We start from the raw sequence: 19904 nt of genomic DNA on the forward strand, positions 1-19904 counted from the left end.
GGCTCATAGGTACTCTTCCCCAAACCCTCTCATAGCTGTTGTTTTTTTTTTCCCCTCATCTATGAATAAAAGGCCTTCCTCTGATCACCTTATCAAAAGTGGCCTCCTCACCCCATCCCTCAAATTATTCTTTATTAAAGTGATTCCTAAACTTTCCTGGCCATTAGAGTTACCTAGGGACCTTTTAAAAATCCAAATTACAATAAAGTCCCAAGACAGTGTAAAAGTGTGTCTCTGAGCATAAATATACACTCATACACACACACACACACACACACACACACACACACACATATACACAGAGAGAGAGAAAGAGGGAGAGGGAGAGAGGGGGAACAGAATTGACAGTGCAGAAGTAAACTGTGACATGTAGGCTCAACTGATTTTAGACAAAGGTAGAAAGATAAGCCAACGGGGGAAGAAAATTTTTTCAACAAATCTTGCTGGGATAAGTGAGTATCTACATGCAAAAAAGATGAATTTAGAGCCTTACCTCACACCACACACAAAAATTAACTCAAATGGATCACAAACTTAAATGCAAGAGGACTAAAGAACTTTAAGAAGAAAATTTTTGCGATCTTGGGTTAGGCAAAGAGTTTTTAGATATGACACCAAAAGCATAATTTATAAAAAAAAAATTACAAACTGGACTTCATTAAAATTGAAAGATTTTGTACTTCAAAAGATATTATTAAGAAAAATGAAAAGACAAGCCACAGACTGGGAAGAAGGATTTCCAGAAGCATATATCTGATATAGGATTTATGTCTAAGATACATAAAAGACTTCTTATAACTTAGTAAGAAGATGATAAACAGCCCAGTTAAAAATGGGCAAAAGATAGGAATAGACATTTCACCAGATAAGATACATAAATGTCTAACAAGCACTTTGAAAAGATGTTCAACATCATTAGGCATTGGGAAAATGCAAATCAAAACCACAATGTGATACCACTTCACGCCCACAATAATGGCCATAATCCCAGAGACAACAAGTGTTGGTGGGGATGTAAAGAAACCAGAAGCTTTAGAGATGGCTGGTGGGATTGTAAAATAGTGCAGACACTTTGGAAAACAATTTTTAAGGGGTTCAGAATGAGCTTCCTCATAATATGGCATGTGGATTACTTTGAGCTGAAATTTGTCAAGGCCGGAAAGACTCAGGAAGAACATTTTACCTCCCCCTTCACTGCGTAAAAGAATTTCAATACAGGGTCTTGTCCAGGAAAATAGCTATCACCAGAGTAACTACAAGGAGGATGGGCTGGGTGTGGTAAACTGGGCCTGGAGATCAAATTCCTATGTCCCACTGTCTCTGCAGGGCATGACAAATATTTGTTTATCAAACACCTGCTCTTCCTATCTTCCTGTAAACTGTCTTCCTCCCTTTTGAAGTTCCAGACCCCCACCCCCTTCTCCTTAGCTCAGGGTGTTTATAAGCCCCAACACCTAACTGTCTGTGGGTCTCATGCTCTTATGGTGCTCCCATATGCATGTAATTTAATTTGATTTCCTCCTGTTAATCTGTCTTATGTCAATTTAATTAATAGACCTGCCAAATAACCTAAAAGGGTAAAGAAAAAATTTTCCTCCTCTAAAATTTGATAGTTCCTTAAAAAGCTAAACATAGAGTTGCCAAATGATCTAGCAAATGAACCCTTAGATGTGCCTGAAGAAATGAAAATATATGTCCATGTAGAGACTTGTAAGTGAATATTAAAAAAAAAAAACACTATTTGCTAAAAATTGGAGATAATTTTAATGTCAACTGGTAAACGGATAGACAACATACAATAGTTCCATACAATAGAACCAATTAGTCAATAAAAAAGAACGAAGTACTGATGCATGTACACCATAGACGAGCCTCAAAAACATTATGCTAACTGAAGAAGGCCAGGCACAAAAGACTATATATTGAATGATGTAATTTATATGAAATGTCCAGAGAAGACACATCTATAGAGAAAGAAAGTAGAAGTGGTTGCCTAGGGGCAGAGGGTGGGAACAAGGACTGACGGCCAATGAATACACCGGATGTTTTGGCATGATGGAAAGTGTTCTAAAACGGGATTGTGGTGATGGTGGCGAAACTGTAGACATACTAGAAATCATTTCATTATACTTAAAATTAGAATAAAATGGATGCATTTTATGATATATAAATTACCCCTCAATAAAGCTATTTAAACAAAATTCTCAATATCCACGCCCCCTCCTTGGTAAAATTAAATGAAAATTGCTGGAGTGACATGAGGCATTTTTTAAACTTCCTCAAAGAACTCCAATGTGAGGGTGGGGTTGAGGACCAGCAGGCTGTGGGCTATCACCATGCTACCCAAAGTGTAGTCTGAAGGCCAGCAGCAGCAGCAGTATCATCTGGATGCTGGTTAGAACTGTTGACTCTCAGGCCCCCTCCAGACCTGATCCAGGATCTGCACTTAGATAAGATCCCCACATGATGTGAGTGCCCATCAAAGTGTGAGAATCATGACTCTGTTACAATGCATTTCTCATGTTCTTTAATTATTTGTTTTATATATTTCTTTATTTCTTTGCTGTCTACACCAGGACAGTTGGTACAAGTCCACACTGAAGGGACTGTGGATAGAGCTTCAATGAAAATTCTGAGAAAACAGGATCTGTCTTGTTCACTGCTATTCCATTACAAGCAGAATTCCTACCGCATAGCTAAGACTAAATTAGATACTTGTGGAATGAGTAAATAATTATCAGCCTTTACCTCATTCCCCTTTTCTAACTAATGGACTCCTACTAATATTTGAGACCTAGATGAAAGACTAGAACTCCAGGAAGAGTCAGTTTCCCCCTTCTTTGATCCCACTGGTCCTCTGTTCACCCATCAGGACAGCAGTCGGAGCACTCATTCTACCCCAACCCCATTGAAAGGGCGACATTAACCAACGGAGCTATGCCATCAAAAGGGTTGGAGCTTCTCTGCACAAATCGACCAGTTAATACATACAAACTATTCTACTATTATGAGAATTCTACATAATATTAATATGTGTCTACCTCATGGGGACACACTGGTGAACAAAAACAATTATGGCCCCTTGTCCTCTTTGGGAATTACGCTTCACTGTGGGAAACAGACCTTAACCAGGCATAAAGATGTTGGCCATCTTTGAATGTTAACGAAGATTAATCTTCTTTCCTATCTTTATTCACCTAGTTTTGTGTAGCTTTCTTTGCTTTTTGTGTGCTTCCTGGTAAGCCAAGACTCAAGGCCAAATGTAAGCCCTCAAACGCACAGTATCACAATCTCATGTGCATACCGTCCTTACTGCATGGAGGCTCTCTCTCTTAGCTTGGATTCTCCTAAAGCAGAGGCTGAGAGGAGGATTCGAGTGTAAATAATGTATTTTGGAGGTACCAGGGAACATCAAGGGAGGAACAAGTGAGATAGGAAAGGAAAGAAGCACATAAAACAATGTGCTTCACATCAGGTACCACTGTGGACAAGTGGAACTCAACGCCAGCGGGGAACTATGGGAAGACTAATGAATTGTCCCAACTGAGGGGCAAAGAAGCTAAAGTATTTTCTACTGACTTCCTATCTGTTACTGGTTGAATGTTCCTTCTGGGACCATTAAGTCTCCATAGCTTCAGATTTGCCAAGGATGTTCCCTCAACCAAAGAGGAAGAAAACAGAGATTTGCAGGTATTTAAAATAAGCAGCTTTCCACAGGTAGAGTGCATGCCAAGGAAATGGGCATGAGAAGCTTAGACAATATTGGGGGGTGGTGATGGATACTTTGCCCTGGAAACTAGAATATGAATAGACAAGAAACCATCCAACTTTCAAGTTAGTAGCTCAATGAGACAAACCTTGAAGGACTGAAGTATTCTAGTTCAGAAAGGTTCTGGAGAAGCATGGGAAACAAAACAACAACAACAAAAAAACCAAAACCCAAAACCCAAAACCTTGTCTCAGAGGCCAAGTCAGTAGCTGGCAGCATGGAGAAAAAGCAAATTGAGTTAAACAGAAATGACATTTCATTTACCTTGCCTTCCACACTGATGGCCACCTACAGGCCCTCTGAGGAAATACCCAGTGACTACTGGCCCCGACCTCTGTTCTTAGGCTAATGTTACAACTTTGTAGGTACAGCTGCCAACCTTCTCTGGGGTGTGTGCTTGTGGACGTGTAGTGTTTGGGGAGGGAGGCATAAATGGGCACTTTGGGGCTCCATTGGGAGTCCAGGGCCCAGCCCACGGACAGACAGTTACTAACTAGCGCTGAACGATCCAAGGCAGCCAAGCTGTCCTCTCGTTTCAATGTGGCAATCTTCCCAGCTAAGGTCTTTGGTGGCAAATCAAATATTCTATTACATTATTTTCCAATTTCAGGCATTTCCCTAGCTGGACTCTCGAGTGGTATATTTTCCAAGAGTTCAGAAACATTGTCCTGCTCGCCATCTGCCTTGATGGCCTGACATATTGGACACTGACTCTGGGACCAAAACATGTGCGGCCCAAGGATGCCATCGTGCCACTGGCTTATGGCACCTGAGAGATGGCGGAAACACACACCTCTCAACCCAGCCGAACCAAGAACATGACTCCAGGCAAGTGGCCTCTCGGGCCTTGCTGGCGTTTATTCAGCCCTTGCTAGGTGAACGTAGATTAGATTCACCCCAAAAACTGCAGTCCGTCCCATTTCTCAATGAATAATAGGACAGTTTGGCCTTTTCCAATAGAGTTACGCAGCATCTGTAAGACATCGAAGGCACTTAAATATAGCGTTTTAGTGCCAGTTTGACCTGATTAGGTGTGCTGTCAACAACTGGACCTTGGCTCCGAAGCAGGTGGTTTGTTTTTTTACTTTTGCTGCCTCTCCACCTCTCCGTGAATCACTGTCTAAATTTTAGGGGACCGCATCTAAGAATAATTCATGTTCTTTGAAGGGAGCAAAAAAGGAAGGGGCACAGCGGGAGCCACGACTCCGCAGCTCTCTCAGGAGCTGGCCTGGAATCGCTGCAAAGGACCTGAGCCAAAAATTCCACACCCATTAGTCAGTGTGATGAAAAGTGATTAGCATTTAGCACAACCACGGCAACCTTCAAATTCAGACAAGCCCCTGCACCCAGCTCCCTGTACACCCGCTCGATTCCAGCTCTTGGTAATACTGATGTCTCTAATTGGTGACACAACTCATTTTCATGAGTTTCCCCACCCCCATTCCATACAACCTTGTGATTTGACCCTGCAGGGGTGTGTGTGTGTGTTGGGGGAGGGGGTTGCCTGCGTGCATTCAGCTGAATGAAACCAATGCAAGCAAGAAAGAAGAGGGGCAAGGGTGGAACACAGATGCAGGTTAGCTAATCGCCCTGGAGGGTACGAGGTGGAATTGTGAGGACACTTAGTGCAACCTGGACGCACACAGGCCTGGGAATCTTGTCACTGAGGCAGTGCTCCTTCTGACACATTGGTTGGGTTCAAAGGAAGTGCTTGTGAGTTGGCTGAAACCAGACCAGTGCTGTTCTTTACTCCAATGAATGAGGTATGGTTATTCATCCCTGAACCAAGGCCTCTCAGAATTAACAAGCCTGGCCCATTCTCCTTCTCAGCGTAGAAACTCCCTCCACCACACCCATAACAAGTGGTTAGCTACAGCCTCTGCTTAAGCCAAGGGCGCAGGCTTGGCCGCCTTCAGGGGCAAGGAAGCTAAAAACGAGTGAAATGGAGCTAGGTCCAAACTGGGCAATGGGCATTAAGGAGGGCACGTGATGTGATGAGCACTGGGTGTTATATGTGACTGATGCATCGTTGAACATTATTTCAAATGTCAATGATGTACTCTACCTTGGCTAATTGAATTTAAATTAATAAAATAAAAAATAAATAAAACAATAAGGGAAGAGGACAACCAGGAACACATGCTTCCTCGAACGGGAGCAACAGGTTCTGATCTCCATTCATTTGTGATAACGCAGAATGGAGAGTACTGTGTGTGTGTGAGAGAGAGATGGAGAGGGCACTATCATTTCAATTACATTTGTTTAAACATCAAACTTAAAGAAAACACTGAGTGCAAACGATATCCATCCTAACGCAAGTGACCCATCATTGGCCACCAGTTTATAGCCCTGGCTTCAACAGGTAACAGGGAGCACAGCTCATAAAGCAACTCATCACACATAATAGCTTCTCTCATGGACTTTCATGGACTTTCTTTCATGTCAAGACATCTTGACAGATGTCTTGTTCCATTGGTCCCATTCATTTTTTTTGCTCATTCAAAACATTTTTATTAAGCATTTACTATGCTGTAGGTCTTCTCCACCAAGGATTCCCTGCAGAAAACCCAGGGACTAAGACAAACTTTCTCATGGTGAGTTCGCTGTGTCTTTTGGAGGATAATCTCCCCCATCTTTACCCCAAAGGCTTCTCGTTCTAGCTCCAACAGCCCATTTTCTCCAACCCTTCCTAAAATGTCAGGGTTTCTCCTTTCATTTCTAGTTTGTTAACAGCCTTCTTAAAATGTGGTAAAACTAGTATAAAGCACTAGTTATGGGAAACCATTCTGAACATGGTACAATTCACAAATTTTCTTACTTTGCCGCCCATATGGTAATGCATTGCTGTTCGGTGTACCTACCACCCTTTTATGGATTAGCTGGCTTCTGGTGTGGGCACAGATCTTCATTTCTAAGGACCCTGAGACATAAAGTGCTCCACGGACATCTCTGCATGCAGCCACGACGATCCGTTTTCATATTCTTCGTGACTTAATGGAACAGAGCACATGCACTGCCAAGCTTATTTGCTTTCTTGTGCTTGTATTTCCAAAGGTCACAGATTTCAGGCAGAAGTGCCACATGACATAAGCAATTCCAGGAGCACTTGAGGAAAATAACATTAATTGCCTGTGACTCTAATTGGCTTTATGACAGTAGCCAGGCCAGTGGCTGGGAAAAGACACCCCAGAACAGCTGTCAAATACACAACCTGGCAGAAAGGCATCAAATGGCAAGAGCCCCTCTTGCATAGAGCTGACATTTGAGAGGCCCACACAGACCCAGCGATCAGGAAAATCTCCCTCCGTGTGATGATTTTCAAATCTGCCTCATTTAAAATGGTTTCCGTGGAGCATGCAAAACATGCTACATTTCAGCTCTGGCTGGCAGCGAGCTACACTTGAAGGCTCAAAACCCCAAACCGACGAGTCATTAGCTCAGTGCTTAGGAATGTACACAATGATTAGGCCACGATTACATTATTTATCCAGCCTTTGGTAGGCACGTACTTTTGTAATTAGAGATGATTTGGGGAGGACTGCATGGAAATGAACAACCTCAATCTGCCAAGAATAACATGCTCGAGCAATCATTCAAGTATCCTCAAATGATTGTCCTGTTTCTCTCCTCTCTAAACATTCATCACAAATTGGGCATGAGCTCTGGATAAATTTTTTACCTTTTTTTTTTTTTTTTTTTGAGAGAGAAAGAGAGAGAGAGAGCACATGCAAGGGCAGGGGGGAGGGGCAGAAGGAGAGGGAGAGAGAGAATCCGAAGCAGGCTCCCGCCCAACGTAGAGCCTAACGTGGAGCTCGATCTCACGACCCTGAGATCCTGACCTGAGCTGAAATCAAGAGTCAGACACTTACCCAACGGAGCCACCCAGGCGCCCCTTTACCTTTGATTACATATGAGATGTAAAAGCAGAGGCCTGTACGAACCGTGAACGTTGGGGGTCAGCCATCCTCCTCCGGCCTTGTGTTGCTTCAGGAAGACCAGCTTGAGATTGGAGATCAGGGTCTGATCCTGAGTCCTACTGCTTAGTACTGAGCAAGGGAACCACCTGTCAGGGAGGTTCAAATGCATCTGCAGAAGTGAATTAAAAAATATGAAGCACTGTGCTGAAGTATGGAGCTGCTATCATTATCGCAATTCTACTTCCCGGAGACACCTGTTCTAAAATCTTAACAGTTACATCGATGTCCTGTCATGGTTGGTTTGCTTGTTTGCTTGTTTTGACCAGAACTACCCGATCAGTTATCCAAAGCTGCTGCTACTTTTTTTTCTCCCACAGGTTGTGAACTACAGATCCATGGATAGAGGGAGCCCACAGAGAAATTTTATTTGGCTTGCAAGGTTTCATTTCTTTCTTTCTTTTTCTTTTTCTTTCTTTTTTTTTTTTCCAAATTGCCTTGCTTGTCAACATTTTACATATGGGATTTTTCAGACTGATATTTCCATTTGGCGTTTTCATTGGCAGGGTTCAGTTTTCCTACTTCTATTGAAAATGGGAAGACTTGGCAGTGTGGGCTTGGGTTCCCCGCAGCTGCCATCACCAGAGCCAAGGAGCAGCTGCCCAGGGGGTGTGCACTCCCCACCGCCCCGTGGTCCCCACCTGGCCTCCCTCACTTACGTCTTCTGTCGAAACCCCATAGGCATTTGGATGTCGACTCCTGCTCTTCCCTTTTTTTTGTTTCAGAAACAAATAGCTCTCTAAAATATCAAAAAAGATAGAGGCAAGAAGAATAAAGAGAAGCAATGAGACCAAATAACCAGCTTATTGGACATTAATCAGTAAGAACAGAGGTATCAAACATTATTTACGAGCAGAAGTAGAGCAATGTGGTTGAAAGTATGAACAAAATGCTAAAGCAATATTAAATCATGGCTCCAGCCATCATTAAACTATTTCTTAATAGTTTAAGAAAGTTACTTAAGCTGTCTGGGCCTCAGTCTCCTTACCTGGCACATGAGAATAATAATAGGAGTTTTCAGAATTCATTTCAATAATAGGGATTTACTAAGCACCTACTGTGTACCAGAGACGCTTCTGGGCACTGGTGATTCAACACTCACCCAAAGTCTGTACTCACGCACTTTCTAGTAAACAAGTGAATTCACGTTAAGCCCTTAGAACAATCTCCAGCACATAATAAAAATGAATTTATTGTCAGTTTATTCACAATATGCTGTCTACTCAAAAGTAGTTACTTGGGGTGCCTGGGTGGCTCTCGGTTAAGCGTCTACCTTTGGCTCAAGTCATGATCTCAGGGTCCTGGGATCGAGCCCCACGTTGGGGGGGGGGGTCCCTGCTCAGCGGGGAGTCAGCTTCTCCCTCTGCCCCTCCCCCCTGCTCATAATCCCTCTCACTCTTTCTCTCTCAAATAAATAAATAAAATCTTATTTAAAAAAAAGTAGTTACTTAAATCAGAAATGCTACATCTTTTGAAGCTCGTATTTTATTTTCTGATAGTAGCTGCTAGAAATATAGCATTAAGAATGAGTCTGAGGTCTTGTCCAGACTCAGCAGAAAGAAATGCAGGGATTGATTATCGATGTCCACATGGGCTTGACTTATGTGTGTGGAAATTTATTTTGCTGTTTTGCAATCCTGGTTTAAAGAATCCCTAATTTCCCTACATTAAATTTCTGCAGCTGTAAATGTCTGCCTGTCTTGTCGCTGCAGACTTTCCAAGACTCCTTGCTCAGGGAGAGACACGTTTTTCTTTTTAGCAAGCAGCTCCGAAGAACAAGGCCATGCTCTTGCCGCCGCAGACGTGCTGAGAACACGCGAAGCTCGGAGGGCTACTAGCTTGTGATGAGGCCGGGTTTGAAGATGTCTGTTCCAGAAACCGGCTCTAAAGATGACCCTCTCAGAGCTACAAACCCAACTCAGGGGAACCGAAATGCCTGCTGGGAAGGATAAACGTCTCTTCAATAAAATATTTAAAAGGAAAGAAGGAAAGAAAGAAAAGAGCATTCTCCTACGAATCATACCACGAAACCCCAGAGTTAGCCCCTGGCAGGTCTAGAGCGGCAGTGCTCTGTGGCGGTGCTCGCGCCCTCACGGACGTCTCGGGCTTGATCCCCCCGTAAGTCTGCGCTCCCGCAATTCCGGATCTGGCAGAGGTGGAAAGCCATCGCAAGTTTCCTCCCTCCCAGACAAATCCAAATGTTCACTCTTTGCACACTCCTCCGGGGCAAAAATGAAATAAAACCTTTCCCAACAACATTAAATGTAAACCTACCATACTCCCTGGAAGCGTGCACCTGCTGCCCCCGCCCGGGGCTTCTCTCCATGTTCGGCAGCATCGCACATGGCAGCCAAGTTCGCGGGGATAAAGAATTCACAGCCACAGGCTTCTGATGGCCTAGGTCACTGGATAATGATATAGAGGAAGTGTGTCTGGGCCTCTGGGTTAAAGGTGAAGAGGCCAGGTGACATCCCGTTATTAAGCAGACACGAGCAGTAATGTTGGGGGTGGGGAGACTGCGCAGTGGCTCAGACACGCTCTTCCTCATGAGCTCTCCTCGCCCCTCGGATGCCGGCTGCTTGAAAACGATCCTCCCCAGGCTGCTGACCCGCACATTCCGTTACAGTTCCAGAGGATCCATACTGTCCCTGTCCAGGTAAAACAAAACCTGGGTTATGCCAAGGTAGGGAGGCTTTCTGAAGAAGGTGACGGCCCGAGAGGATGGCCTCCTGTTCCCTGCATGGCACCCTGGGCGTCCTTTCTAAGCACCTTTCATGATATATCACTTATTATTTCTCTGTATAGCTGCCTGTATACTGTCAGTCCCCCCTCCGGTCTGTAGGCATTTTCACGACACATACCAGGTGCCAGGTGTTTTTTGTCCTTTTTTGTTTGTTTCCGTACTGTTCCTATCCTCTGGCACAGGGGCAAGAAGGTTTTTCTTAAAAGGCCATGTAGTCACTGTTTTTGGTTTTGGGGACCATAGGGCCTCTTTGGGGTTTGTTCAACTTTGCTGCCGTAGCTTGAAAGTAGCCAGAGATAATAAGTAAACGAATGGGCACGGCGGTGCTCCGATACAAATTTATCTATAAAAATAGATGGTGGGCTGTACTTGGTCTACGGGCCGTTTGCAGCTGCCCGCTCTAGTGCAATAAATCATTAATAAATCTACATTAAGTCTAAAATAAGGATTTGCATGTCCTTGTGGTGTCCCATCACCCAGAGACAAGAACGATGTATGAGGATTTGAAAGCAGGGTGGTGGGGATGGGGGTCTAGGTACTAGGAGGGGGGCCAGGGGCTCCTGGGGTGGAGAATGTTCTGTTTCTTGGTCTGGGTACTGGATACAGAACGAATTACTTTGTGAAAATCTATCAGGCCATGCACTTAAATTTGAGTACTTTTCTGCCTGTATATTATATTCTAAGAAAAGTCTACAGGTTAAGAAATAAACATGTAAATAAAATAAGTAAGGGCTAAAGAGAGAAAGCAAAGCATCACCGTCTGCTCAATTTGATCTTCCCTAATGACCGCTGATGAACAAAAGTATCTCTCAACAAATTCTGAGCGTATACCTAGAAGGTCAGTTGTATCACCTCCTTGCAAACACAGGCGAAAATTTGCCTATTTGGCTTGTTGGCTCCATAGGTAAAGTTAGCATCCTATTCATGAAATGAGCTTGGAAACCAAAGAGAGACTGTGGAACCTCTCTGAGCCTCTGATTTTTTTATCCCTAAAATAATCGTGTCTATCCCATGGCTCTGCTGTGAGGAGTAAACCAGCTAATGTATAGAAAATGCCTCCGAACAGTTCTGGTATCTGTTAACATCCATGATCAGTGCCCAGTGAATGTCAGGTAATAAGAAAAAGACCATAATGGAAAGAAGGTGTGCTGGGTATCTTGCATTTGCTCCCTCATGCATTCTCCATCCTTCTCTGCTCCCTGTCCTGAAGTTAGATGGCTCCCCTGCCTGTCTTTGCTTCTAGGGTGAGCAAGGAGGCCTGAGAGCGAGCCAGGTCAGGGCCTTTACTTCCCCGGGCTCCTCCATGGGCCATTCTTTGTCTTTCCACACAGCTGCTTTGTCTTCAAGTCCCCATAAATGATCTTCCCCGCGCTTCCTCAGGACCGTGGGTGGGAACTGCTCCCTGCTGATAAGAACTGCGGGGTACTGGAGTATTCCTGTGGTTTCCCCCACACTGTGCAAGCATTTCTGTCTTCGGTTTCCAGGACTCCAACAAATGCATCAACCACACATCAGGAAAGTGAGTTCAGATATGAGCGAGGCAGGAAAATTTCTGAAAATAGTCTACGGTACTTTCTTCTGCCTCAACTACAGGACTTGGAAAAACAAGGGGGAGTTTTTCTCTAGGCCTGGCACAAAAAGGTTATAATAAGGCTTTGTTTGTCAAATCTCGGCTTTCTTGCTTCAGGAGCTGATTAAGCCTGAGTCAGCTTTCAGCAGTGAAAACAGCAGTTACAGGCCAGCCCAGATGCGGGGCTTCAGTGGGCCTGTGGGTGCTTAGGAGGTGTTAGCCGCTGGCCTGCACGCAGTAGTGATGGGGGTTTCGAGAGAGATCGGGGGATGGGGGGGCACTCAACTTCACTCCCAGGAACAAGACTTCCGGTGGAACAGCTGTGGATTTTTGGAACTTCGGCAAAGAGCTCCCACACCGAGTCCGTCGCAAAAGGATCTGCCCTCTTTGAATGCACACGTGGGCCTGGACGATGAGTCCTACAGCCGTGACCATGATGTGCCCACCCTTAGAGGCCTTTCTAGTTAGTTGCTGGATCCGTGCAAACCCCTCAGGATTTCTCTGTAATCTCAAAGCAATGTGCTTTCTAGACCGTAACTGGATATACTCAGGCAGTTCCTCAATGATTCTGATTTTGTATGACTTGAGTTGGGCCCCCACACTGCCTCTTTAGCCTGTACCCCACGGAGGCCAATGCGAGTAGTCCAACGAGTGCCAGGAGGTACTATAACTATCCCCATTTGACAAAGGAGAAAAACAGAGCCTCTGAGGGCGTAACCATCTCCAGCTCAAGGTGCTTGGGGTCTAGGCTAATATGGGTCGAGCAAGAAAAAGTAAACAAATTGCCCTTTCTTGCGCATGTAGCTCATTTATACCCACGGTGGAAGCACAATTCTTATCGTGTTCCGGGGAATTCTGCCTCAATCCAGATGTTTGCAAACTTCCAAGAGCTGAGTGGTGTTCTACGTCTTCCTTCACAATCAAGGAGGCGGGAACACTGTAGCTAGCAAAAACCCTCCCCGAATGCTTATTCAGGAAGACTGGTCTGGGACACGTAATCTATGAAGGTGCAGAGCAAAACCAAGAAATGTCTCCCATCTTGCCATCAGGCGCCAAGCTTAGAAAATCAAGTAAAACAATCAACTCGGCTGCTCACAAAGTCAGCAAAAAATGTTTATGTAATTAATCTTCATCATGGCAGTTCCGTCACAACATTAGTGTCAAATATACCCGGAAAATAAATGTAAATTGTAGGTACAAATCAATTTACTTTATGCATTCAGCAGGAATTCCACTTGCCTCCACATACGCACTTAATAGCTGTTTGAGGCTTATAAATAAATAGTTACTGGTCTTCAGAAAGATGCAAGTCTGCAAACTGAGATCCAAGGTAAAACAGAACAGTAGTGCCGCAACACCGCAGGCATTCGGAGATGCGCGAAGTACCCGGAGTGACGGTGTCAGCCCTTCCTGGGGAGAGGGAAGCACCGGCTAAGCTGTTCATTTTCTCTTCTCACCTTTTTCTGTTGCTAACAGTCTCCTTGCCATCAAATCCTGGAGTTGTTGGACAGGAGGGTGTTGGAGGGTCCCCCAGATAAAGAATGGGGCCAGACTGGCTTCCGTTCCAAATGGCAGCAGAAATGGATTCTCTTTCGCCTGTGAAATGTGAAACGTCCCAAGGATTTCCTTTCTGATGCCCTGGAGAAAATAGAAACATTTTTTAAAGGACCTGGAAATGCAAAGATCTTATTGTCAGGTAAAATGTCTCAAAAAACTTTAACTAGGAGCGTAGCCCTTGTGTGAACCTGTGCATTGCAGGTACCTTTCCCCAAAGTTCACTTGTCAGTTTTCTTTGTCTTTTTGGCTCCTCTCAGATGGATGGATGTAATAGGCTCTCTCTACTTTGCAGAACGTTTTATCTTAATATTGACAAGCATTTCCTTTAAACCTTTAATAAAAGTCACAGGTATTGACTGGGTTCGGGTTTTTTAAAAAGATTTTATTTGTTTATTTATTTTTAGAGAGAAAGAGAGCAAGCAGGGGGAGGGAGAGGGGCAGAGGGAAAGACAGAATCTCAAGCAGACTCTGCACTGAGTGTGGAGCCTGACGTGGAGCCTGATCCCATGACCCTGAGATCACGACCTGAGCCAAAACCAAGAGTCAGACGCCCATCTGCCTGAACAACCCAGGCGCCCTGATTGGGTTCAGTCTTTCTAGCTTCCCGTTTCTATCACTCCATCTGTCCCCCACCTGAACATATTTTTCAGTTTTCTCACAGTGCTTATCCTTAAGTATAATTATTGTACTAACAATATCATTAAGTAAAATGTGTGGGTTGGGGGAACTCTGGTTAATGGAGTGCTAATGAAGAAAAATTTTTAATTTTCCAATGCTCAACGCTGAAAATCTTTCTCTTAAATGTCTTCCTTTCTTCCAATCTTCATTTCACTCTCATTTCTAAGAGACATGCAAAAAGGATGTTAAGTATCAGCACATGAATGCCCAAATTTATATAGAGAGAAATTAATATTAGCAGTCATAGCTACAAAGAAGGTGAGACCGCATCAACTTTCAGATACATGAAATCATGACTATGATTTACCACTAAGTTTAGCTCTGAGCTCCCTGGCAGGCAAGGCAAAATGAGAAATAGATGCCATTTTATAATTAAAAGGAGCAAAAGTAGTCCATAAGGCAAGATAAACTTTTGGGGGAAATATGGAGTATTAAAATCTAGTCATAGTGACCTAAAGGAAAGGTTTCTATGACTTTTCATTTGTCGAGTTGGATCAAGCTGGTCATATCGCTGGACCGTTGTGTTTTGGGGAAATGAAATGTTTTCCTCTCTTCCTACCCACTCCTCCACACAGGTGTTTTACTTGGTTTCGTTAACTCTTGACCAGAAATTGAACTTATGATGAGATTGTCTTTGTTTATAAAAGTAATCAATGGCAAATCAGTGGAATTATCGTCCTACCCCTACCCTCTGTTATTTCCACTATTTTATAAAGAAAACATTTTGATAAGTTTGTCATAGGGCCTTGACATGATCCCTTAAAAAGTTCTTCAAAGAACACCTAATTATTTCAATGTTACTCAGAGACTCAAAGATGAGTCAAGAATGATAGCACCATGAGCAACATGGCTAATGCACCAATTGCATTTTCTAGGAAATGTTAAGTGCTGAAGCATGATTTTTTTCAATTTCAGATAATGTATGGTTGAAGGAGATCATAAATTATGCTAAAATAAGGACCAATCAATTTTCTTCAACTCAAATACAGATCTCAAATACTGAGCTTGATTTTCCTCATAACTTTTAAGCTATCATAGAAATTTAGTATTTTGACATCTAGAATTTCCTCTTGTGTGACAAAAAAAGTATAATGATCCTTGGTCAGATTATATGTACTGATTTTTAGTTTGTAACCTGGAGAATGTATTTGTATCCCATGTATGTGTTCTTCACTCTTCTACAATACTAGTCCAGGGACTTTATAACTCAAAAAGCCCTGGCTTGCTTGCTTTGCTTAAATTTCATCCATTGTAATGCCTTTAATTTCTAACTTCTATTTTTAATCTTTGGGGTTTAAGCTATATGTCTTTTGAAAGGAGAACCTTCTTAGCTACTTCAAGTAGAAAGTTTTCATATTTTAATTTGGAATCACAGGAAAACCAAGTATAGTAAGTGGAAAAGGCACAAGATCTGATATCGAAAGACCCATATTTGATTCTGGCTCTCCCTTTTACTGCCCATTCATGAAATATACTCACATTTCTTAGCCTTCCTTTCCTAATCAGTAAAATGGGTATAACCACAATAATGCCTACCTATTAGGATTGATCTGAAGATTAGACACGCACATATGAGAAAGTTTGTGAACCATAAGATTATATTCACTTCATATTTATTGTTATTATTAGACCAAAACTGTTTGGTAAAGATAAAGACAGAAAAGTCACAATGATAACAGGAAACATCATGAAATGCTTACTGCAGGTCACAGATTCTACTCCGCACTTTAAATATTAACTCATTTAAACCTTACAGCAGCCTAATGCAGCATTATCACTATTCCCATTTCTCAGACGAGAGACATGAGGTACAAGGAGCATAATAACCTTGCCCAAGGTCACAAATCAGTAAATATCATTGCTGGGATTCAAACCCAAGCATTAAGTGCATAGGCTCTTAATCATTTGACTGTATGTCCTCAGCACATTGCTATGGGATGTTAGCAAATATTACACACATACGAAAAGGATTCCATCACCAAAAGAGTTTAGGAAATATCCATTTAAACAAAAAGTTGAACAGGTTTCTTGACCGTATGACTCTTCACATCCCTTAACGTGTATGGTGAATCTCGGAGACTGAGGTATGGTGGGGAGCACTTCCTAAGACCAACTGAACCCAATCTGTTTCTTCGTGAACATTTCAAAGGACCAGGGTTCCATGGAACACATTTTGACAAATGCTGATGTATGAGGTATGATAAATAAGTAGCAATGACATACCACTTGAGGACTTGTAAAACAATCCTTTGAGGTAGGGGAGACAAGTATAACTCAATTCCACTTATACACAATCTCCATTTTATATACTATCTAACACATTGAGTGTGTTGCCCAAAGTAAAAAAAAAAAAAAAAGTAAGCATTGTAATCCTCTTTTAAAAATGCACGTGTAAAGCATGGTTTGTTTTAAAGCAGCTGAAGGAGATTTTTTTTTTTTTTTTGGTCTCCCCCAGGATAACTCTCTGAGGCTGACATTTAGAGAAGAAAAATGCCCAACGAGGACCTGAGCTTTCACACACCTTGTTGCCAGGAGATACCGTAGATCACACCAGCGCAGGACTGAGGGAGCCCTAGGAACCAGTCTGCAAGTGATTAATGACAGCAGATGACCCATTCACCCCTCCCAGGCACTTCTCTACCTGGACACCTGGAATTACCCTTAGGACATATGGAGACAGAGGGGAATGAGACTACTTTCAAATCGCTTAAAGTGTATGATCACCTTCCTAGGGACTTACTTCCCCACTTCCTTGAGGTAAGTGAAGTTTTGCCTATGGAATTCTTCACTTTCTGTTACAAATACCAATTTACAATTACCCCTTCCCCACCCCCTCTGCCCCAGTGAGGAAGGAATCACAGTACAGATGTTATTAGCTTAACAGAGAGACTAAAATAAAAGAGCTTAAAGATGTACAGATCTGGTCAATCTCACTGAGTTGTAAAGCAAAGCAGCGGTTGTCATGAACAAACATTTGACCCACTTTTCAGAACCCCATGCAGCCTTATAAACCACATTGAATGTGGTCCACCAGGATTTTGGCACTAGGCTCTATACCATCACTCAACCCCATCCCATTTTATGTGCCCACCCTGTACATTCATGATAAATCCACAACTATGTTAGGACACTACTACTGGGGTGAGTCTAGAATTTCAAAGTCTGGAAGTTCATATGAAATGGATGGTGAGAACATTCTTATCTACCACATGACACCACTCCTCTGGATGATTCAAGTAATTAAAGGACAGACTTTGCTATTACGAACCTCGTTTCTTCCTCTAGTCTTCTTAGCAATGCAGGTATATCTTGCTTGGAATTCACTTCACTTTGCTGTCTGACTCCCTCCCCGCCCGAGCATGGTTTACTAAATTCCCTCTCATATTCTAACCCTCCCCCCATTTTTTAAGAACAGTAAAGGTATAGATGAAGACCAAACTCTCAAAACAAACACTTCCCATTGAGACTTGAAACTGCCTAAAACACGGCATTTCCCTGCATGGTCTCTCCTCACATGGATGCAGATTGGCATCCCCGGATGAGACCAATACCTCAGTTCCTTGCAGTACCTTGTAGGAGATCAATGGCATCTGTAATCTAACATTTGTGCCTCAATGTTACTGAGTTTGCTCAGGCAAAATACTTTAATACCGAGCAAGAGTTTTAAGAGTATTATGAACTAATGGTTTCCTGAGCCTATTGATGAACCTGTTGTACACATCACTTCACTGGTTGAAATAAAAACTGATTCCACCATTGAAATAAAATCTTTAATCTTTCCAGAAGGATTATAAAAGCAGCACGGAGAGAAAATAAGAGAACTAGATTGGAATGAACATTTTTGGTTAACGCTGGGGTCAGTTGGGGCCTCTGGGAAGTTGATGCTAAGAATGAATTAGGAGTGCATAAGGTTTATTGAAAAGTAACGTTTGTAAAAGGAAAAGGGGGGAAGTTGAATTGGGCAGGGAGGGTCAATAGATCTGGCAACCCAACAGGACTGTGCAGAGTGCAGATTGCCCTTTGGAGGAGTCTTTCATTGGGTAGAAAAGGTTAAGCCCTGTACCACTGTGCTGCTCAGTCATGAGCTGGGGCTTCCCTGGAAAGCCCGTGACCTTGGCCCAAAAGCTAGGGTCCACCAAAGGAGGAACAGCTAGAGGCTGTCAGCTAAACACACATCTTGCAGTTGAGCAAGGAGTTCTTTCTTGAAGAGCGATCTGAATTACTTGTGTCTGCTATGACTCCCAACATGATTTCATCTCTTCCTCATTGTGGAGCAGATATATGACTTAAGTTAATACAGAAGAACCTTTAATTATGCACTCTAAACATTGGGACTCTCATTGATGCAAGCTGCTATAAATATGAGCAAAGAAACACACTAGATCAAAAAGCCCATTAAATGTGGCTACAAAAGGCATTAGTGGTCTCTTTGACTTATGAGTAGAATCTTTCAGAACTGAACCTATTTGTAAGTAGTGGGGCTTTCTAGATATAGACTATGGACTCAAACAACATATTAATTTACTACCAACCAATAATAATTTAGAGTAAATTAACTTAAAGAGAACTGTCACCTTGGACAACCAAGATCAAGAAATGGGATCCATGACAGGTAAGTTATAGTGATGAAGAAAAGAAGTTCTAAGCAGAAATTGACAAACACAATCATGATGAGAAATCTTATCACATCTCTTTCAGTCACTAGTGAATCAAACATACAAAATGATTAAAGATATATAAAATATTGAGCATTATAAGTTAATGATCATTAATATCATTAATTAAAGGCTTAATCTGTGTTGATGTCCCTTATTAGAATTAGCCTTACAGAAACAGTTTCAAAAACAGAGGCCAAGAGAAAAATGTAGAAATCTCTGAATTGTTCACCTTTCTGCTTTCCCTGTGGTTTCTTTTTTTTTTTTCCCAAGAATATCACATTTTATTTTTTTATTATTATTATTTTTTTAATGATTTTTTATTATATTATGTTAGTCACCATACAGTACATCCCCGGTTTCCGATGTAAGGCTCGATGATTCATTAGTTGTGTATAACACCCAGTGCACCATGCAATATGTGCCCTCCTTACTACCCATCACCGGTCTATCCCATTCCCCCACCCTCCTCCCCTCTGAAGTCCTCAGTTTGTTTCTCATAGTCCATAGTCTCTCATGTTTCATTCCCCCTTCTGATTACCCCCCCTTTCTTTATCCCTTTCTTCCCCTACCGATCATCCTAGTTCTTATGTTCCATAGATGAGAGAAATCATATGATAGTTGTCTTTCTCTGCTTGACTTATTTCACTTAGCATTATCTCCTCCAGTGCTGTCCATGTTGTAGCAAATGTTGAGAACTCGTTCTTTCTGATAGCTGAGTAATATTCCATCGTATATATGGACCACAACTTCTTAATCCAGTCATCTGTTGAAGGGCATCTCGGCTCCTTCCACAATTTAGCTATTGTGGACATCGCTGCTATGAACATTGGGGTGCATATGGCCCTTCTCTTCACTACGTCTGTATCTTTGGGGTAAATACCCAGTAGTGCAATGGCTGGGTTTCCCTGTGGTTTCTGTTAACGTATCTTTCTTGTCTTCACAGGCTTTATACAGT

At 42.6% G+C, this 19904-nt stretch overlaps 1 protein-coding gene across 1 annotated transcript in view; it reads right to left on the reverse strand.

The window, feature by feature from the left end:
- LOC113257061 (uncharacterized) overlaps positions 1-19904 on the reverse strand; it is a 232229-nt gene that overhangs the window by 204142 nt on the left and 8183 nt on the right. Inside the window, exons 2-5 of the mRNA XM_044385002.3 lie at positions 13514-13694; positions 10018-10391; positions 8403-8482; positions 7711-7855 (exon numbers count right to left, since the gene is read on the reverse strand). Coding sequence (XP_044240937.1) covers positions 7711-7855; positions 8403-8482; positions 10018-10291 — 499 coding nt within the window. The 5' untranslated portion in view covers positions 10292-10391; positions 13514-13694. The remainder of the gene's footprint in view (positions 1-7710; positions 7856-8402; positions 8483-10017; positions 10392-13513; positions 13695-19904) is intronic.

The sequence above is a fragment of the Ursus arctos genome, unplaced genomic scaffold (genome assembly GCF_023065955.2).
Source record: "Ursus arctos isolate Adak ecotype North America unplaced genomic scaffold, UrsArc2.0 scaffold_14, whole genome shotgun sequence".
Lineage (NCBI taxonomy): Eukaryota > Metazoa > Chordata > Mammalia > Carnivora > Ursidae > Ursus > Ursus arctos.